This window comes from Thalia democratica, chromosome 4, assembly GCF_965202585.1.
Source record: "Thalia democratica chromosome 4, ktThaDemo2.hap1.1, whole genome shotgun sequence".
NCBI lineage: Eukaryota > Metazoa > Chordata > Thaliacea > Salpida > Salpidae > Thalia > Thalia democratica.
Genome location: NC_139168.1, coordinates 14,332,522 through 14,355,776, shown reverse-complemented (window position 1 = coordinate 14,355,776; position 23,255 = coordinate 14,332,522). Strand labels below are relative to the sequence as shown.

The window sequence follows — 23,255 nt, the reverse complement described above, 5'->3', positions numbered from 1 at the left end:
GTTTTTTTCAACTTATAAAAGCAAAACATAACATATGCTATGTTTTTATCTTATCTTAAAAATAAGATAGTGTTACTTATATGTAATTTATGTTTTTGAAATATATTAGTCAAGTATAATATAATCAACAAAAAACAAAAATCTTAATGCTATATTGCCACAATAAGTTAAATATTAAACTAAAATAATATTGCTAAAAATGATGCTTTTGTTAATAAAAATGACAAAATTTTATTGGATTACAATGAGCATATTTCAACCACAAAGAAGTAAAATTTGTTAAAGTTTCGCTAAACTTATATTTAATAAACAAAATACTGTATTACTAAATAAAAACAAAAGGTAAAAAATTACTTATAGTTATCAAAAAAGTGACTATATTTTATAAAATGAAATTTTTTGATTATTGCTGTCATCTTTTTAAAATAATTGAAAAGTGCAACAATTTCAATAAGTTTCAATTATTCTAGCACAGTTAGTAGGAAATAATTTGTGTTTCAAGTATATATGATTGTATTATACCAGCCTTGGAAAAAATATAAATTAACACAAATATTCGAAACATATAATTTATTGTTGTTTAGATAAAACATAAGTTTTCATGTTTGTAAAAGTTGCTACAAATTTTAACTAAAAGTTATTTATGTACCTACAAAGTTAACAAAATTTAACAAAGTTATGATTGAATTTGACAACCAGTCAAAAACTGCTAAAAGTTGCCAAAAAATAAAGAGTTTGTAAATTATTCATGAAAATTTGCACTTGATCAAGTTTTGATGTAAACCTTATGAGACAATATTTAAAAATGAAGCGAACTTTGACCCGAGAAAATTGTTGTCATGCCCGATTTAATTAGCGTCTCCTAAGAGGCCATAATTCAGTTAAATTATAACTCAAGGTGGTCTTAAACAAAGTTATGAAAGGTTTTTTACTTGTTTGATAAAAAAACTACAGTTTAATGTAAGTAATGCTATTTAAATTATAATTTACTGTTTAAGGTCCATTGCCGCTACCCAAACTTTGATTCTTTATGAAGTTAATAAATTCTGTTTCAAAATAAGCATTGTATTTTAAAAATATTAAACTTAGAGTCATTAAATATTTTTTCTAAAACTACAGTTGCACAGTAGTATTGCTACCAATTCTCATCAGTCAAAATAAACTGATAAACGATAATATTTTATTTCTTATGTAAATGTTTTTATTAAGCTAACCTTACTTTAAAGTGTTTGAAATATCACTAGTCAAATATATTATAAAACTTGTAACTTATTTTTTATATCAGTTTATTTTGAAAAAATGACCAACAAAAAAAACTGTAGTAGCTTCAGCGTTAAATTTTACTTGGTTTACCTTTTTTTTTTCATTATATAACTTTCTATGTGTTCGGTTTCCTTTGTGTCATTATCAAAAGTTCGAACAAAAACTAATTGCAAAAATCAATCATTCGATGAGTTCATTGATTTTTGTCAAAACTTGTCAAAACTTCATGTCATTTGTGACCGCAACTCATCACTAGTGTGTTGTAATTTTCAACAGCTACTTTTTGTTGTGCAGTTGTTGTAGCTTTGAATGTGTCAACTATTTTTAAAGATATAAAACTCATAAAACTGTTTTTAAACATCATTAAAGTATTAAATAGTTGAAATTCATTTAAATTTTTGCTGTCGATTTGTTCTAAGCATTTTCAAAATGAAGTTTTCAATACTTTTTTAATTTTTTTTGTTTTTAATTTTTTAATTCCAGTGATCAAATTTCAAATTTTAATAGTTTTGGAAAGAACCAAACAACTTAATTTTTCTTATTGTCGGTCTTTTGAGAATTTTATAAGTATTTTTTCATAAGCAACAGAGCAATCTGCCCTCTGTAAGAGTTGCACAACCAATAAACGCTTCTAATTATAACCGAAACACTCTGCCGACCCATCCAAACTATGTTTACCATGTAGTGAGTTTTCATTAACTTTCAAGTTTTTGTTGTTTATTAATTTTGAAGTTTTTGGATGGTTTTTTTCTTGAATTTTTATTTGATTTTTGATCTTTTTGCTGTTTTTTCAACTGCTAAAAATTATTTTTTTTAGTTTGACATTTTTCTTCGAAAATTGTATACTTTATTATTTATTTAAACCTTCAAATTTTTTTGTAATAAAAAGAAAACATTTGTTCATTATCAAGGTAAAAGAATTTTTAAATAACTTAATGTTAGATTACTATTTAATGACTTGAAAATAACTTTTCAAAATTAATCTACTTAGCTATTTTCTGCTTAATTGCTAACTTATGCTAGAAATATCTACATATACACATACTAGGAGATTAATTGAAATATAATTTTTAAATAAACCTGAGTATAAAGTTTTAAAAAGTAAGTACACTAAATCTTAAAAGTATTCAAAGTATTGAAACAAAAAATTTTGTGAAAACTTAAAAAATAATGCTTTATTTAATAAACAGCCTCCACTACTGATACAACATCAGCATTCTTTTAATTCTTCAAGATCAAATTTCCATCATCAAAATGGTTTGTTTGTTTTAAATATATTGTAAGTAAGTTGTTGAATTAGAATAAAATAACTTGAAAATCTATAAACTATTTGTATATTGATTTTAAACTACAAAATAGTTAAACTACAAAATTTGAATAAGTGTTTGTTACTCGTAAAAAATATTCTTTCTAAGTAAAAAAACTTTATTAAAATATAAAGTTATTTTTTTTCTAAAGAGTTTTAGATAATTTTAAAATCTCAAACTTACGGATGTTTATAATATGAAGTAAAATAGAACATTTTTATTACTTCAAACCAACTAAGTTATAACTACCATATATTCTTAATAACATTTTGTATTTTTTTCAGATGAAAACGTAAAGTTATACAATTGATCAACGAAAAGCAAAAACTCACATTTTGTGTGAGGCAGGATTTTAGTTGGTAATTTTGCTGCTTTTTGTTAAATAACTTTTCGAAAGAAGTTTAATTAAAAGTTTCACTCCAATCAAAGGACTTATTTTTTCTAAAAAATTTTTTTTTTTTTAAATTTACTTTAAGGCTTTAACTAAATCTCTCTACCTACTATTTATGATAAAGACTGTTTTTTGGGTTTTTTTTTTTATTAATAATGAAATTATTTTTAGTTTTATTTATATCGGAAAGATACACAAAAATGTTTTACACTGCTTCATTTTGACGAACTAATTATGTTGAACTTGTGTTGATTTTAAATAGTGTTTCGTTTTTATTTTATTTTCTTGGCAAGTTTTGTAACATTTTATTAACTTTAGTATGATAAAAGTACTGTATATGAAAAAATACATAATTATAAAATATGTGTTGACATTGTTTTGTAATATCGTTTTATTTTGTTAAACCACATACCAACTGTTTTAATTGCAGTAAAATGTTTATATATATTTTTTTGGTATTTTTTTATCAACTTTGAACTTAAGTGTCTGAAAAATTCGGGAACGGGTCACATTAGCACGAGCGTCACTTTTGCACGAGCGTCACTTTTGCACGAGGGGACACTTTTGCACGAGCGTCACTTTTGCACGAAGGGTCACTTTTGCACGAGGGGACACTTTTGCACGGCGACTCTTTTGCACGAGCGTCACTTTAGCACGAGGGGACACTTTTGCACGGCGTCACTTTTGCACGCAGGGTCACTTTTGCACGAGGGGACACTTTTGCACGGCGTCACTTTTGCGAGAGGGTCACTTTAGCACGAGGGGACACTTTAGCACGGCGTCACTTTTGCACGCAGGGTCACTTTAGCACGAGGGGACACTTTTGCACGGCGACACTTTTGCACGGAGGGTCACTTTTGCACGAGGTGACACTTTTGCACAAGGAGGCATTTTTGCACGGCGACATTTAAAAAAAAAAAAATTAACATAAATAATATTCGCTTTTAAACGGAAGTTGTTTTGAATAAAAAAAATGTGGTAGTGTTTTAATGAAATTTTAATTTTTTATTTGAAGTTTTACGTAGAACAGTACAATAACGTACCACAATTTATTGATTTATATTTATTAGCTTAATTTAAATAAACTAGTTGAATACACATTTTTAATATTTAAAAAAGCAATTTTGAATACTTTAACTGAAAATAATTTGAATTTTGTTACTTTTTAAACTGAAAGATAAATTTAATTTAGTAAGGCTTTAAAACACTAATCTTGAATATTAATTTTTACTTATATTCTCTTGATGTTAAAATTAGCATTATATAGTTGTTAGATAAATATTTTAAATATATTTTAATTTTAAACAGTTGTCAAATTAAAAAAAAAGATTTAGTTAGTTTATGAAGTGTAAAGGTATTTCAGATTTTACCTGATGTTTATTTTTATTTTTTAAGTTAGCGTGAGAATAAAAAAAGCAATAAAATAGCGCATTTTTCATGATTTAAACTTAGATTATTTCATTACAATAATGTTGCATGATCATGATAAGCCAATGAGAGAGTAAGATTTGGAAGTTTGAACTTATGTTCACCAAAAGTATCAAGAGGTGCTTACACCAGAATTCCATGATTGTGAAACAAGCCAATTAGAGCCTAACGTTAATGTCCTTGGAGCGTTAGGTTTTTATTTTTGTTGTTAGTCAATGCATTTAAATACTTGATGTTGATCGTTCTACATCAAAGCGTAAATAAATACAAGTTATTGATTAAAACTTTGCTTTTTATGTTAACCTATAAATTCTATATCAAATTATGTTTTTATCTTTGTTATAACAAATAAACTCTAAGTACTATTTAATTTTTTCTTTATGTGTCTTCCAGTTTAAGTGGTCTAGGTTTTTATGCCTAGGTTCATCATATGAACAATAAACTTCTAACCGTATAGTAAAACATATAAAAAGGCATAGTTGTTGATTAATAAATCAAAATTCAAAATAAACTAGAACAACTTACTCAAGCTTTTAGTATTTTTTATCCTAGTTTCTGAATAAATTAACTTTTTTGTCTCTGTTATGAAACTTTTATAAGTAATTTTATTCTATCTTTTCGTTAGTTTGTTTCTAACATTAAATTTTACTGTCAAAGATTTTAGATCTTTCTTCTTTTGTCTTTAATATAGGTATATTATAAAATTTTAGTTTTCAGTTTCTTTTTATGTTACAGACTTGGTAGTAGCTAAAAAACTTTTAATCGGCCTGCATGCAAAAATGATTTTCCGTGCGAAAAAGTCATCGTGCCAAAATGTCGCTGTGGAAAAATTTCTTCGTAAAAATGTGACGTTGTGCAACAATGCTCCCGTAAAAAATTGTCATCGTGAAAAAATGTCGCCATGCAAAAGTGTCTCCTCGTGAAAAAATATCCCCTCGTGCAAAAGTGACCCCTCGTGCAAAAGTGACCCTCCGTGCAAAAGTGACCCTCCGTGCAAAAGTGTCCCCTCGTGCTAAAGTGACCCTCGTGCAAAAGAGTCGCCGTGCAAAAGTGACCCTCCGTGCAAAAGTGTCCCCTCGTGCTAAAGTGACCCTGCGTGCAAGAGTGACGCCGTGCAAAAGTGTCCCCTCGTGCAAAAGTGACCCTGCGTGCAAAGGTGACGCCGTGCAAAAGTGTCCCCTCGTGCTAAAGTGACGATCGTGCAAAAGAGTCGCCGTGCAAAAGTGTCCCCTCGTGCAAAAGTGACCCTTCGAGCAAAAGTGACCCTCGTGCAAAAGTGTTCCTCGTGCAAAAGTGACGCTCGTGCAAAAGTGACGCTCGTGCAAAAGTGACACCCACCCGAAAAATTCATCTACCATCAAAATTAATTGCTTTTTAACTTAGTTTATTTTAAGCATAGCTCTTTAATGTATACTTTCAGAATGTTTTGAAAAATATTTATACTGTTTTTTTTTTTCTTAAGTTTGAGAAAATTCTTTTTCTTTTAGTTATGTTCATATTTATTTTTGAACATAAATTCAAGTTTATGTTGTGAGAGCGTGTTGGTATCGTAGCTTTTGTTTGAATAAACTTCACTGCGTTTAAGTGAAACATTGATAATAAACAAAACTTGGTTTGTTTCAGAAATACGCTTGTTGTCGTGTTTATTCAATGGCACTATCTAGAATAAACGTTATATGAATAAACAGTGTTAGAGGTTTACATGTACTTTAGTTTTAAAGATGGGGATTTTTGTTTCATTTGCCTATGCATTTTTTAAATGAGCTTTATTTTATTTCATACAAAAAAAATCGAAAAATGTTCATACAATAAAATGCTTTGATGATATAAAAAGGCAGTGACTTATAAAACAAGTGTTAAGTTGATATTTTAAACTAACACAGAAATGACATTCATGAAGGTTGTTATCCAAAGGTCTCACTGATTTGACAAACTCAACAGGCTGTTTGGTTAACAATATATATTGCTTTCTTATTTTTTTAATATCAAGTTTGGACATTTTATGTTTATAATTCCTCTGCAGCACAATTCTTTATAAAACTAATATGGAGAGAATATAAAACAAGTTAGATAAACTTTTCTAACAGTTTTTCTCAAATATTTTAAACATATATGTATAAAAAAAATTTATTAAAAATTTAAGTTAAATGTTTCAATAATAATAACATTATGCTAAGTATGTTGTGTACAATAACGTTTTACTATTTAAAGCAGATCATCAGAAACAAATGAACAATTGTCAAAGTATTTGTATATACGTATAGTTCTAATTAGTAATAGAGTTAAACATTTAAGTTAATGATAATGAGTAAGAATTAGAAGAGTAAAACACTTGATTACTATTTGCTTTATTTAAAAACTTTAAAAGTTCTTGGAAAACTTTTTATTTTTAATTATTTGTTCATAGGTTTGTATAAATTATCTTCTTAATCAAATTAATGTGTTATTGAATTTTGTTTTAAAAGTTTAAATACTTTTTTTAAATGAATCAAGTTGTAGGTCAAGTTGCGCTTTAATTTGTCAAAAAGCTGCATTGCGAAGTTAATTCTAATGGAAGCTGTAGCATTATAAAACAAAATCATATAACTTTATGTTACAAAAATTTGCCTAACTTGTTGTTACTATTGACTACGTTAAACGTTAAATGTTTGATTTTGAAAACAATATAAATGCTTTTGAGTTAAGTTGTGATTTGTTTTATACTTATTGTTAATGAATGTTTGTTTTTTTGATTTACACAAGTGGCATGACTTAAAGAGTCATAGGGGGTGTGAAGCAAAACAAATTGCCTTGTATACAGTTATCACCCATACAAAAACATTCCATTTTTGATGTATTAACATAACTGCATATTTTTAGATTAAATTCAATAAAATTAGAGTTAGTTTAAATTGCTGTGTTCCCGCTAGGACGTGTTATTTCAGATGTTTTAATTTTTGCAGATTTGTATCTTTTTTGAGTTAGCTACGTCCCTGGTGTTGTTTATCTACTTTTTAAAATTAGATTAAAGTTGTATATATATTTTTTAGTTCATATGTTACTAAACATAGTACATTATTAAACACAAAATTCAGTTAATTTTCTTTTTATTTTTTTTCTTTCATTTTTCTTTTTGTTTAATTGATTGTTAATTACTAAAGATCTAAATTTTTAATGATAAAAACAAACTATGCGTAATAGCTCGTAAGAAACTTTATAAGCATGTGGTGTACGACTAGATAACCGAAAGGTTCCTTTGTACACCAGGTCCTAATACCGAATTTCTTGAGCGTTTTTTTATCGTTCAATAAACAATAACAAAGACCTATTTCTTAAATTTCTTGTTTCATACACAAAAAGAGATGCTGTATCATTGACAGCCTGTTTGCGTTTAACAAAAAATAAAAAAAAAGATTATCAGTTATCTTATCAAGTTACCTAGCTGTGTTTTTTCTCTGAGTATTTTCTCTTCAATACTTCTGATGAAAATTCTAAGCAATTTGGCTTAGTTTATAGTTAAAGTAAGACTGACTAGGTCCATGTTAATAAAATTTTAACAACTAAATATCTTTAAGGTTTTTTTAAGTCAAACTTTCAATCAAATTATTTAACACCTGATATTTACAACGAATTTAGGTGATCAAAAGTAAAATATAAGTTTTTTAGAAAGATTATTTAAACTATTAGTTTCTTTTTTGATATTAGGTATAAAATAACTAATATTTTACATAATTTTTTGACACGTTATAATCTAAAATACAGTCATACAAATTTTCATTAACAACTTTAACCAAATAACTTTGGTATATATATAGCTTATTTTTAGTTTGACTTTACTTCTTTGTTAAGTTCTTGATAAAAGTTTCAAATTTTTATTACAAAATTTACAATTTTAATAAATAATACCCATGGTATTTTGTTAATAAGTAACAAAAGTAAAACATATACTAAAACACTAAAACATATTTTGAACAGCTTTTTTAAGTTTTTAAATAATGAAATAAGGTTACTAGAAAACAGTGCTTTTAATGTTTTTTTAATCCTTTGCTTTGTACAATTTAGCAGTTTAGGGCAGCTCTAACTGGTATAGATATTTTTAAACTTTTAGGCTTAAAAAAAAAAAAAAGTTTTGTGTACCTTACAACTCGTATATATGTTTTTGATTTTTGATGAGGTGAATAATCCTGTTATTAGTTTTAATAAAGTACTATAAGGAAAATGAAAGTGAAAAAAAAACGTAAATTATTATCTTTTGCTTTATTATGACTATATCACTATAAAAATATTTTTCTTAATTTTACGAATTTTATTTTTTTAACTATTGCTAAAGCTGGTGTAGGTGACGATTTAAAATTAAAAGTAAGAAAAAAAAAGTTTACTATTAGTTCAAATTATTGTACTTTTTTAGTTTAAATTGACTTTAATAGTAATAAGTTTTTATACTTGATTTCTGATTAATCATACAATAACTGAAAAAAAAGTTTTCCCAAAAAACACAGAAAACCTTAAGTAAAATTAAATGACTAAAGGTAAAAGAGTACAAGTTTAAAAAATGTCTTATAACTAGTTATTTGAGATAATAATATATGTTTTAAAACAGGTTTAACAAAGGAATCAATTCAAGTTAATAATCTTGAGCTAGATAAACAACTTTTTAAGTGATACATTTTTTTAGATATTCATTCCTTTTGTTATGCTTTTTTTAGTATTTAAGCTTGAATAAGAGTACTTTACTTTTTTTGCGTTTACTACACAAGTTAATAAGTGTTGATGCTGAGCAAAGCTAACTTTTTTATTCAAAAGTTGGCAACTTTTATTAATCAGGATAAAAAAAAGGGTCTTATTATGGCTTCTAATAAAACTTTTTTTAATTACATTATAAAAATTATCTTATTAGGAACAAAAACTTCGACTACTTATGTTTATAAATAAGGAAAAATTGTTATAACTTTTTTTTTACAATTTTTTATAAACTTAGTACTTAAAATCAAAAAAAAAAATTTTCAATATTTTTTAATTAATTTTTCGCTGTATAACAAAAATTATTCACATACATCATTAATTATATTTTTCGTGGTTAACATTGTTACTTATTTCTCACATAATACGTTTTTAGCATCTTTTTATTTTAATATAAAATTTATTACTTTACGTTTACTTTCTCATTATTATTGACGAATAGGGCAAATCTAAGTAAAATTCTAAATTTCAAGTTTATTCCTTGATTTTAATAAATTTTTGTTTATATCATTAATAAATATATAAAACATGGCTAATTTTAGTAAACATTTATATTTGTAGTTTTTGTCCCTGATGATATTATTGGCTTTTATTAGAAGTCATAATGTGAATTTATTTTAGATTGGTTAAATGTATATTCATTGGAACTAACTAGGATATTAAACCTTAATTATTTATGATTTTTTTTTAAGCCAGATATAGTTCAGATTTTAGACATAAATTTTGAGTATACCTAATTTTGTGAGTATGTTTAGATAAGTCAATAAATATTTTACATTTTATCAGTTATAATTTATTTACAAAATTAGGTTTTAATAATTAAATTGATATTTTAATAATTTTACTACTTTTCCCCCTTATTTAAAAACAAATTATCTTAAACAGCTAAAACATAAAAATTTATTTAACTTTATTGACTGTACTTTACAACAATCATTCTAAATCTAACATAAAGGTAATATAGAGTCATTTTTCTTTTATTTAAAATTTCAAAAAACTATCAATTCTTAGTTCTTTGTTTGATCAAAATATATTTTAAAGAGTTTGATAGCTAAATAAGACAGCTAAAACAAATAATGTCTTTTTTTGGGTTTATAAGGTTGATGCTAGAGCAAGTAACAAGTTGGGACATTTTGCTTTTTTATTTTTAAATTCTTGCAGCATATCTCAAAAAAAAAGTTTTTACTATTGAACAATGAGTAAATTGCTTATACATAAATTTAATATTTTATGAGATATAGGTCAATTTAGTTTTAGCCTTTAATTAAGGTAATCTTACTAAGTCAGAAATAAGTATTCTAACAAAATTCAAATTTGCTATGTAACAAAGATTTTTTTGTTAAACAGTTTAAAATTAAAATCATATCTCAATTTTATTATTTTTCTAAATTGTTGTGTAGGAATCATTAAATATTTATAGACCCCTGTGTGGCTCTTTGCAAGGTCACCTGGAAACCTGGAAAACCCTAGAAAAACGTAGAATTTGAAAATTTTGAAAAAAAAGCTAGAAAAAACTGGAACTTTAAACAAAAAACACTAAAAAACCAGAAAAGCCTCGAATTTTATGCAACTTTTCCATGTAAAGTAAAAAAATTTTAATTTGAAACTAAAAATCTATCATATAAATATAAAATTTTTGTCCTCCCCGAAAATTTTTTTATTAAAAAAATTTATTTAAAGTAGCTTTACAGTATCTTTTTTATGTTTTAATACTATTTAACACAGTTTTTTTACCTTAACTTAAACTAAACTTTAAACTAAAAATAGACCCATACAAATGAACTAACAAAAACCTGGAAGAAATTCAGAAAACTTGAAAGAAAAATCTCAAAAACCAGTGGCAACCCTGTTTTCGATTCTTGCACCATATTTTTACAAAGATTGAAAAAATTTTGATGTTTAATTTTTAATTTTTTCTACAATTACATGTTAATTACTGAATGAATTTAGATTTCTTGAAGATTACTTTTACTAAGCAAGTAGACCCTTATTAAAGTTTAAAACTGTACAAACCAAAGGTGGCCAATATCTCAATAAATATTAAATTTACATATAACACGAATTCACTCACCAAATAATATTAAAAAAAGTAAAAGTTTTAATGTACTTATGATATATGTTACGAGAATTACAAAACCAAAATGATCCACTTTTTCTGTAGGTTCTAGCTACGATCCAATAAACCCAAGTTAAATTAAATTATCAATTGTTTAAGCTGTATTATTAAGTTATTAGATTTTGGGAAAGAAAAATTTTTGAATATAGTCCAAAGAATTGTTGTATTTCGGAGTTTTAAAGTTAAGAAAAATAACTCAAGCGTTCCGTTAGTTTAGAATGATTGCCAAATGTACTTTCGATTTTTACAAGTTATAACTTTTGTATACCTGATGAAATAATCGTTTAAGTGTTCAATATTTCATGAGATTTGAAATATAAACAAAAATATGAGACTACCTAGTGAATTTTGATAGGAAAGAAAAATGTAAGAAACTGATAAATTGTGAACTGTGTCTAAATTTTTTTAAATAAGTTTTATAAGGTATAAAAGTCTAAAATTTTTGTTTTTTAAATGAACAACTTGATAACACATCGTTTTTGATAATATTACTTAATAAATTAAAGATAAATTTAAAAATCTTATTGGACAGTAAAAATAAACTTAAAGGAAGCTTAAAACTATAATAAAGACAAACGTGTGTTTGTCATACAAACAAGTTAGAAAAGAGCTCTTAAAGAAAGTACAGTATATTTTAAAATAGAAGTTTTGATATTTTAATGAAAAATTAAGTTACAGAAAAATTAATACTGATACAAAATGTCCAAAGTTGCAACGAAAAGATTAACGAAGGAATACAAAAATTTAGAAGAGGAGCCTGTTGAGTTTGTCAAAGCAGTGAGACCTTTAGAAGACAATCTGCATGAATGTCATTTCTGTGTTAGTTTAAACTATCATTTTGTTAACACACCGTGATCTCTAAAATACATCTGTCAATGTATTTCTATGACTAGGAAACTAATTATTTTTCTTTCTGTTAAAAAAATATAAATCAGCTTGAAACACAAAGTTCTTAGAGATAAAAGCAACTGCTGTATTTTAATAAAAACCCAGTCATGTCTTTGAGTTTTTTTTACTAAACATAATTTAACATTAACAGAAAAATCAGATTAAGTCAAACTTCTTTCTTTTAGATACGAGGTCCTTTGGAAACGGCTTACGAAGAAGGTTACTACCACGGTATGTTGGTGTTTCCGCCCAACTACCCGATGAGCCCCCCGGACATCTACATGTTGACGCCGAACGGAAGGTACAAGGTCAACGAGAAGCTCTGCCTGTCCATTTCGGGTTTCCACCCCGAAACCTGGGCTGCAACGTGGACGGTTGCCTCCATTCTCAGAGGTTAATTATCATGTGTTTCGTTTTTGTTTCAATAGTTTGATATAAATGTTTTAGTAAAGTCAGTTTTCTTGCAAACTTTAGACCAGGATTTCCTAAATCTCTTTCTATAATGTCTATTTTGAACAACTTAAAAAAGCAATGGCCCTCTTAAAGAAAATAACTTTTAACCCAGACCTTATATTTTTGACCTTCATTATTAACCCTAGCATATCTAGTGCAAGTTTAAAATTATTGCCATATTAACTTATAAAATAGCCCACTCTAGGAAGCCCTGATGTATTATAAAGTTAAATTTTTCCCGAAATGTATTGTGAAAGTTTCAAAAACTACCCTTAAATACGCTAAAGAGCTCTGTGTTATCAACTCTCTCTGTGTTAACTTTTTGCCCTGTGTTATCAACTCCTGGATGTCTAGTTTAAGTTACGGGATTATGTCTCCTATGGCATATTTACTAGTCACACCCATTTGGCCCCATTACGGCTTATGGCTCCTTAAATTTTTTAAACGGTCCATAGGAAGCTACATACCTTAATTTAAGAAACCCTTCTCTAGATTATTATACAATGTTGTTTTAAAGCACAGTTTTAAAAACAAATTGTGTTGAAGAATTTTGAATTAACTATAAAAACACGATGATCAATGAAATAATAAACAGCTAGCTCAACCTAAATAAAACATTATCAATAATACATTGTCTCCTTTTTTGAATTTTTTGAATTTTTTAAATTAAACATTTATTGTTCTCAGGATTCATTTCTTTTATGGCTGAGAACAGGACTAAACACACCGGATGTATTGTTCAAACTGAAGAGCAAAGGAGACAGCTCGCTCTTGAGTCACTCCGACACTGCAGTGATGATCAACAGTTCGGAAAACTCTTCCCCGACATAAAAGAGGAAATTGATGAAAAGTTGAAGCTACATCCGAAAAAATATGACGAGAAGATAAATGACGTCAGTCAAAATGAAAAAACAGATGATAAAAAACCTGTTAAAAAGAGAGGACTTCGACATTACATGCCTCGTAGAAAATAAGTGTGAATTAATTAGTGTTTTGGGTTATCGTATCATTGGTTTAATAAATTTTTGATCATTTTAAAACGTGTTCTTTATATTATATGTTTGTTTAGTATTAAAATAAAATAAATAACTTTGAGCGCTTATGACAGTTAAATTTCGTTGACCACATAAACTTACTATTAACCACCATAGAATAATTTAAAAACCTTTAGTTGTTTATCCTTGACACTTATTACAAAACAAAGAAGAGTAAAATGTTATTTATTATTATACCAAATCTGTTTATATAGGTATTCAACTTTTATATTCGTTTAGTAAACGGTAAATAGGTTTGTATCGTGTTATTCAGTTGTTTGTACCGAAGCTTGCGTAGTTCAAAAAACTTAAATCTTAATAGCATATTTTTAAAACAATTTAAAGCAAAAGTTTGTTTTAGATCGCTAATACACTAAAAAAGCATTGAGTATTTAAAAATATATATAATTATCATTATACAGCCAATTATTTGGTAAAAATGTTTCCAACAATTATTTATTATTCCGAACTTTCAATTTCATCAAACAACGATTTAAAGTTTTGTTATTGGCTACGTGCCAAGTTTTAGGTTCATCAGTAGCAGAATTGCGTTCTTCTTTCTTCTCATCGCGTTCTTTACGATCGCTGTTATCTTCCTGCTTCGAAATAATTTGCTGTTTTGTTTTCGTTGCACAATTAGGATTTTCATGTAGCATCTTACTTGATCTATAGTTCAAATAAGTGGTTTTCAGTTCACCGGAACTCATCAGGTCTGCGGCTTCTTTTAGTTGAGGTTTCGGTCTAGGAGTGTATCCGGTGCTGTTTATAAAAGGTTCAACTACTCCAGTTGGTTCTTGATCTGACCTGCGGCAAATAAAATGATGTATGAAAATATTGTGAAACCATGAATTTAATTCTTAAAAATAGAGTACTTATTTTTCACATACAATATAACTTTTACAGATATTGCCATCAAATTATTCGTATAAAACTATCTAAAAACAATATAAACTAATTAAATTTCACCTTGCATGTACTTGTGTAAACAGTCGACATCTTTTTCCACAAATAATGTAAGTCATGATCATTTTTGTCACGCATGCAAAGATGCCCTATCTCAGGAACAAGACACATCATAGGGTTAGCATCACTTTTGAAACAGTGTACTCTGGTTTCCAGCCTTTGTAAAGTATGTCCAAACCAACTTTTCCACATTCACTTATATTGCAGTGCTATATTTTCGTTTTGAATTTAACCGTGGGTGCAATGTCGTGGGAGCAATCGACTAAAAACAAACTCAATTTTGAAAAGTCCTCCGTGGTAAGGCGTGCCTTCAGGACCAGGAAGCGAAATTTCCAACTGTGACAAGCTGCTCTCCATCTGAACTGTAAAGTAGGATTCAGATTTTGGTACCAGAACGATTTCAACGAGTTCTCCGTACAGTCTTCTGAAGTCTAGAGACATCACCGCCGGGTTTAGATCAAGAATGTTTTTGAGGAGTTTTTTCTCTCGATTTCTTCTTGTCCTGGTGGATGTTCGTTTGCTGAAGACATTCTCGTCAGGTTTAACTTTTTCTGTTGAAAAAATAAGTTTATGTATGTAATATACTATAAGCACAAAAGATTTTATCAATATCTAGTATTCAAATTTTCTATCAAAAGTTACTTTTCATAAGGTTAACTAAACACAGTGATAGACAGTAAGTTTACTGGTGATAAAATTTTCAGTTGTAAGTAAAAGTATTTCGTAGTATAATGTTTCGCAATTGTCAATGACCAAACAACAAAAAACATTTTTTTAACAAATAGCAATTAGCGTAGCAAACTTGTTAAATAGCAAGCTTAACTATAATTAATTAAAAGCACTTCAAATCATAATTGAATTTGTATACATCACTGAAACAGTGTTTTATTTCAAAAATCAGATCAGTTGTAATATAAAGTACATGAAAAACAAAAACTCTTTTGTTAGTATTTTCTGTATTTGTCAAACCTAAAAAGTTTCAATTTCTTTATGTCACAAATCACTAAAACTGAGTTTAATTTAAAAAAAAGTAAGAAACTACTTCAGTTACTTTAAAAAACAATTATTACTTAACAACCTCAGAAAAGTTATTTTAATAAGCAATTATACTTGATGTTGTCAATAAATTTATAAGGGCATAAAGATTTTAACAACTAAAAATCATTTATTGTTACAGTAAAAATTTGAGAGCTAAAGTGTAAAAGTTTAATTATTAAGTGTACAGTTGTTAAACAAAACCATAACAATAAATTTTACTCGTTTTAAAACTATATACTAATTCGTGATAAATAAAAAATTAAAAAGTTAAGATCCTGAACTATAACACTTAGGTCTTTACAAACAACAAAATAAAGTTATATAAACTACGTTTAGTTTATAAAGTCATTTAAAGGAATGAACAAAATTAACTTTCTAATGATGTAAAAATAAATAACTAGAAACTAAAATTTTTGTAAACATTAAATTAGAAACAACAGAAATCAGAACTACTACTACACATGTTGTAAATAAATATAAATTACCATTTGTCGTGAATTTCAGAACTATATTATGACTAACAAAACATAGACGTAAAAAAAGGGTTGCTGTTAAATTTGCACGAGCGTAAAAAGTTTCACGAAGATACTTTTGCACGGGTTGAATTTTTTAATTTTTTATTTATTGATCAATTATTATTTTTCTAATTATTTAGTTTTATGTTTTATTATTATTGTTACCCCTAAGGCTCTAACCCTTATTCTCGGTCAGTAACTTACTTTTTTGTTATTAATTGATACTTTTTTAATTTATTTTAATTAATTATTATTTTTTTTAACTATCACTGTTACCCCTAGCCGTTGCCCTCGGTCGGTAACTTATAATTTTTTTTTATCAATTAAATTTTTCTTTATTTTACTGTCACTGTTATCCCTAACCCTTACCCTCGGTCAGTAGCTTTTATTTTTCTTTTTATTTTTTTTATTAATTAATCTTATAGCTTTTTATATGTTTATTTTATTACTGTTGTGCAAAAATGACCCTCCGTGCAAAGTTAACGCTTGGTGCAAATTTTACTCTCGTACAGTTTAATAACTTCTTGCAATTTAGACCCGTTCTCGTTAAGAAGATAGTTTCTAAAAATTGAAAAAGCCTCTTTCCGGAAAAAAAGATACACTTTAACAGCTTAATTAAACATTTTAAAAGTTTCAAAATTGTATTCCTAAAGCAAAGACAAAAAAAAGGAATTTTTGTTTTAATTAATACGTTTAATACACATTGAAAAAAAAAAGATAGCTTTCAAGATACAATATTTAAACTTGATTCAAACATGCTTTAAACATATATGAAGAACAAAAAATGCCAACCCGTTATGAAATTAAAAGTATGTTGTGCTATTTTTATTAACTAAAAAAATTTCTACTGTGACAGAAAGTTAAAAAGAGGTAAAAAAAAAGTTTCTCTACTCGATATTAATCGACAGATACAAATCAAAGAAAAAATTGCTAAAAGAATCAAACAAAAGTAAATATTACTGATTAATTTTTAGATTTATTTTTTTCAATACAAATTTTTTCTAACTTTGTTTAGACACCTGTTCAATTAATATAAAAAGGCATTATATTACTTTAAAAGCTTTAATAATTAAATTAATTTATAATTTATGCAAAACGTATAGATTCAAAATAGCAACTGGTTTTTTGATATATGAAATTTATTTTGATAAAACAGCTAAATAAAAGTATTTTTTTATCTTTAAAAAGCAAACTACTTACGTTTGAGTATGCAATTTCTGAATTGTAGTATTAAAAAAAATACAACGGTGTTTTCAGATTAATTTAAAATTTGGTTTACGACTCGATCACCGAAAGTTTTTTTGCACTCTAGGTAGTAGGTCCTCCAAACAAAATTTTTTAGCGCTTTTATCGTTGAACAAACGATATAAGTCCTGGACAAGATGTCCTGTACAAAACATTAAAAGGTATCCGTGGTGTGCGACTCGATAACCGAAAGGTTTTTCGTGCACCAGATCCTAAGACCAAATAATTTGAGCGTCTTTTTTTGTCATTCAATAAAGTATATAATAACAAAATAAAGTTTAATTAATGGTTTTTTGTGGTTTTATTAAAACTGTTAGCATACTAGGGGAATTTTATGTAAAAGCTATGTATACAAAATTCATAGATGCACAATGCAAATCATATTAAAATTGTTAATTTTATAAAGCTTCTTATACATTCCATTATTATAAAATTTAGCTAGTGCAATTACTGAATTATTTAAAAAAACAATAATCTTTTGTACTTTATATCTGTGAGGACAGTACAGTTCTTCAAATACTTTTCAAAATCCACAAAAAAACAATATCATTGAAATGCAATTATATGTATTGCCAAATCCAGAACATGTCCTAGTTTAAAAAATTTATAAAATAATTAAAAATGAATTTTTAAAAATATTAATAAATAGTCTTACACTGCCTAGCACTTTTTACAGTTTTGAACAAACATATGATACAAGTCTATGAAGTTTAATTAAACTTGATAGTTCTTAGGATTATAAACAAATATAATCTTTAAAACATTTAAAAAGCTTAAGATTATCTGTCAAAGTTTTATAGCTTTTTGATTCTTTGAAAGGCAAATGTCACCAATCTTTGTAAGTAATTTGATAAAAAAAATAAAAGCTCTACTGTTAAAACTTGTATTCTTAATAAAACAAAGGTTTTATTTTAAGTTTTTAAAGAAAATTAAAAAATATAGTGTTTTTAATAAAATTTTTTATCCAAAATTACATAAGCTTAAAACTTAATTACATGCTAGTATTGTTAAATTCTTATATGTTTTATATATATATATATTTGAATTTTAGTGTTAAAAATCCTTGATTAAATTGAACTAATTTATTTTACATTGTTAAGTTTTTTTACAACGCTAATCCTAATTAAAATTTTAAAAATTATTAAACTTATTTTAATTAACTTATTTCTAATTTATTATATATGGCCTGATACCTAATGAGCTCTCTGAGTTAAACATTGCAAGATAAAAATAAGTTATAATCACATGTTTAAAAAAATATCTTTAGTATTTTAGAGTTATATTTTTAACCAAAAGTTTGGTGTATAAATTTTTGAAGACTTTTTCATAAAACAAGGGACCATCAGTATTTAGTTTATTGTTTTTTTAAGTTGAAATATTTAAAGTTGTATTTTTTGTGAACTTAGTGTTAGTCTAACAGTTATTTAGTAACACACTCTTCAATAAAATGCATGCTAAGTAAACTTATTGGCTCCTTCCAATACAGACTAACAGTAACTAAGCTTAATAGTTTATGCATTTTAGTCTATAAGTCAGGGTTGTCAGTTTACCTGGAAACCTTGAAAAACCTTGGGTTTGACAATTTAAGCAAAAAAAAAAAACCTGGAAACACCTGAATTTTAACAATTTTAACATGTTCAGTAGTAAAATTTCAATTTTACTCTAAAAAGCTATCATATAAATAAAAAAATTTTGTCACTATCAAAAAGTTTTTTTTATAAGAAAACAAATTTAAAGTACCTTTACAGTATCTTTTCTATGTTTTTATACTATTTAACACAGTTTCTTACCTTAAAATTAACTTTAAACTAAAAATAGACCCAAAAATGCGCACTTTTAAAAACCTGGAAAAAAATTGGAAAAAACGTGTGGCAACCCAGATAAGTTTTAAGTAAAATTAAAAACAATTGTTTCTACATTGTCAAGTTTAAAAAGCGTTCCAGCATTATTTTACAGAAATTAACATTGACTTTTACATGGAAGTTTAAAGTATGTACTAAAAGAAGGGGAGTAGTTTTATGAAAAAATGAACAGTAAATTTTCAACAGTTTTAAGATGTAAATAATGAAATTTAGAAACATAAGAAAAAGTATTTCATATAATTTTATAGTAATTAACTTTATTTTGTTGTATAAACTATCATTGCATTTATCTACTTAAGTTAAATTTTCTGCCTAACATTGAAAAAAACTTCTACTTTAAGAAACATAAAGGAAAATAAAAATACCTAAAAGAAATTTCTAGAAAATTAGTGGCCACCTCGATTAGATACTTTCTCAAAAATAAATTCAATTAGTTTTTAAGATATAGTCTGTTAAAAAAAGTATGTGATACAAGTCTATTGATAAAAAAGTTTTATGATTAATATTCTGGTAATTTAACATAAATCTTTTTAACCTACCTCCTACATTTTAAAACTATTTCACCTGAAATATTCATTTATGTTTATTGCAAGATTTAGAATGATCTGTGAAAATAAATGATTTTTTTATGATATATATAATGTATAAAGAAATGGTTTAGAAAAAAAAAAATTAAAGTGCTTAGTTTCAACAAAATTATTTGAATTTTATGAAGATTAGACTGAAAAAAACTAGTAACATTTTTTAAAAGTTCAAATAATTTTTTTTTATGGAATTAGTCTTTCCTTCTGTAAGAATCTATAAAAGGTATAACATTTGATTCCTTTTTTTTTCTCAAAAAATACTTCATATTATTAAAAGTTAAAATGCAATTGGCAGTTTGTAAAATAACTGTAAAAAACAAGACATAATTAAAACAAAATGATTTACTCCTTTTAATTTTAAACTTAGTAAATAAAACCAATTATTTTATAATTTAAACCATGTGCTGCAAGTAAATCTTGACATAAGCAAATTTTATTTATATTTATTATTTTTTAAGGTCAAATACTTAACAACACATATGTTGTGATTAATTATCCATTATTATTTTAAATGAATTATTTTAAAACTTTTTGTTAAGCAATTAAATACTCTAATCCGTTGTTGGTTTACTATTAGACTTTTAGTTGTTATAAATTTTCATTTTACACCTCAATTTTGTAAAAAAAAAAATATTATTTGAGTACATAATTTTCAATTTATACAAAAAATTACTGTACATACTTGAAAACCTAAAGCTTAAATTAATCTATGTTTTAGTTTAAAATTAAAAATTTTAGAGTAATTAAAATACTTAACAAATATATCAGAACTATTTAATGAAGAATTTGATTAACAATGTACATTCAAAATTTATTTTAATAATGAATTACTTTACACTGCAAATTATAATAATTACAAACACCAACCAGAACTTAAAAGTTATACATATATTTTCTTAAAGCAACTACACCTCTTACCAATAAATTTAAACCAAACACTTGACAGCTTTTTTTAAAAAACTTTCAACTCTAAATAACACCCATCCAAATGGCAAGCAACTTGGAAGAAAGCAACGAGAACTGGAGGCGTGCCTACCTAGATCCCATAGCAGGCCTGTACGCCTTTTCAAGCGGCATCAGTCTTGTGGATCTGTACGGCAGCGGCACCAGCAACCTTGTGGTGGCGGATTTGGGCGCAGACTTCAAGGACATGAAGCTGAAAGTGTTCAAGGAGGCCAATGTGGTGCAGGAGCACTCTATAATCGACGTGCCAACTGGATTAGTGTCAGTGTACATGGACAAAACCGAGCCCAGGATACCTGGCGTTGTTGTTGGTTCAGGGCCTTCCTTGTACGTCTACAAGAACCTGAGGCCGTTCTACAGGTACAACCTGCCCCTGCTGAAGGTGGAGAAGGAGGAGGAAAAGTTGTGGCAGGCTGTCGCAGACGACCAGGTTGAATTTGACCAGCTTCAGATCAGGCTTGCTGATCTGGCTGATAGTGGCAAGAGCTTGACTGTGCAGTCATATACTTACATTGACCTGCCTGATAAGGACGCCTGCCTGGACTTCTTGGCCACCCACAAAAACAGAGTGCTGAAGAAGGAGACCGTGGTCACTTGCCTGTCCACTTTGAACAAGTCCATGTCTGAGCAGGATGCCATTTCCTGCGTGGTGGTGGGTACTGAAAGTAGCCAGGTGCTGATACTAGACTCTGAAGCATTCACCTTGCTGAAGACTTTTGACATCCCATCAGTCCCCTGCTTCATAAACTGCACTGGAATTTACGATGTCAGCTACATTGTCTACGTGGCCTGCAGGAATGGAAAGGTCTATGTTTGCAAGAAGGACTTCGCAGAGGTTAAGTTCTCTTTTGAGGTTGACTCCCACATTGTGGGCTTTGAAAGGATCCACAAGAGTCTCATCATTGCCAAAATGAACAAGAACCTCAGCTGTTACTCAATGAAGGGTAAGCCGCTGTGGGATGTTGAGATGCCAGCAAACGTGGTCTGCACTGCCCTAATGGACCACAAGAGCAAGGGGTTCAAGGCGGTCATGGTGGGCCTGGACAGTGGTAAGGTCCTTGTTTACATCAACAACAACCTGGTGGACACTGTCACTCTTCTGGGCACTCCACAGGCCCTCACGTTTGGCAGGTACGGATCAGAGAAAGCTTGCCTTGTAGCAATACTGTCTTCTGGCGCCTTGGAAGTGCTCAGCTTTGACAGAGATGACCAGTACTCTGATCAGGGCATCGTGCAAACGCCAAGCGCCAGCCAGAAGGTGAAGCTGGAGATACCCAAAAAGTCTCAACTGTACGTGGACCAGACCAAAAGGGAGAGGGAGAACTACCTGGACATGTTCCAAAACTTCCAGTATGACATCAGAAAGATCAAACTAGCTGCCGCAAGGAGCTACTGCCAGTCCCTGGACCTGAAAGTGGCCCCTGTCTCCAATGACGAGTCAGCACCAATTTCATTAAATGCAAATGTATATGGAGTTGGGCCAACCTTCAAAATGGTCCTGTCTCTGGTCAACACTTCTGGTGATGGCAGCATGGTGGGTGGTTTGAAGGTGGTTTTTGCTTACCCTGAGGAGGAGTATGATATCGAGCCGAGGATATTGAGCTTGCCTGTGCTTGTTCCCTCGCACAAGTACAACTTCACGGTGAGGGTGAGGTGCAAGGGGAATGGGGAGCAAGTGGTGCAGGGGGAGGTGAAGGTGTTTGTGGTGAAGGGAGAAAGACCTGAGCCTGTTGTGTGCGCTGTGATCAGCATGCCTGCAACAGATGTCAACGTGTTCGGATGAAGATTGATTTGTTTGTTGATGCTGGTTTGGTGATCAAGTTTAAAAGTTTCACCTTGTGTTTTAAAGTTCAACATTTTATATGATGCTAAAGATTAGTTTTGAGGTTTTACTATTATTTTTATACAAAAGAGTACAATTAGTTATCAAAAAGCAGCTATTGCAAATATTATTATTATTAATACTTAATCTTTATTACTTAATGCTACTGTAGTGATGCTTATAGAATTTGAACTACTTCTTAATTTTAAAAATACATTTTACAAATTTTCGTGTTATTTACATTGACTTTTTTTAAGCATTTATAAACACCAGTAAATTAATCAACCTAAATTAGTACTTTAAGTAATGTTTTTTTTTTAAACTTTTTGGTCTTTCTTAATTTTAGTTAACAATATTTACTTTATTTTTGATCAATTTTTTGCTATAAGATTAGTGTGGATATTATTATAAAAATGTTTCAAATTTTTAAAGCTTTTCATAATTACTTACTTAAATTTTTAAGTTTTATATTTGCATATTTTGTTTAAATGCATGTTGATATTTGTTTTTAGACTTTTTTAACTTGACTTAATATTTTATTTTTTGGTTTAAACTTACAAAACATTGTCAGAGTAACAAATAAGTTAGTATATTTAATTGAATTTTATTTGAAATATTTATTTTTCAGTAATTTTTTTTTAAAAGGTTAGAAATAACATTTCAA

General features: G+C 27.8%; 1 protein-coding gene and 1 pseudogene across 1 annotated transcript; both read left to right on the top strand.

Moving 5' to 3' along the window:
- Positions 1-11,923: 11,923 nt before the first annotated feature.
- Positions 11,924-13,539, top strand: LOC145833065 (ubiquitin-conjugating enzyme E2 J2-like pseudogene; annotated as a pseudogene).
- Positions 13,540-20,794: 7,255 nt separating this feature from the next.
- Positions 20,795-22,707, top strand: LOC145834361 (BBSome complex member BBS1-like). Its single transcript, XM_082941775.1, has one exon. The coding sequence runs from the start codon at positions 20,795-20,797 to the stop codon at positions 22,550-22,552; it is 1,758 nt and encodes a 585-aa protein (XP_082797901.1). The 3' UTR covers positions 22,553-22,707.
- Positions 22,708-23,255: the final 548 nt, after the last annotated feature.

Excerpts from the sequence above, each read along its gene's own strand:
- LOC145834361 (XM_082941775.1), top strand. The coding sequence starts at position 20,795 with ATGGCAAGCAACTTGGAAGAAAGCAACGAGAACTGGAGGCGTGCCTAC.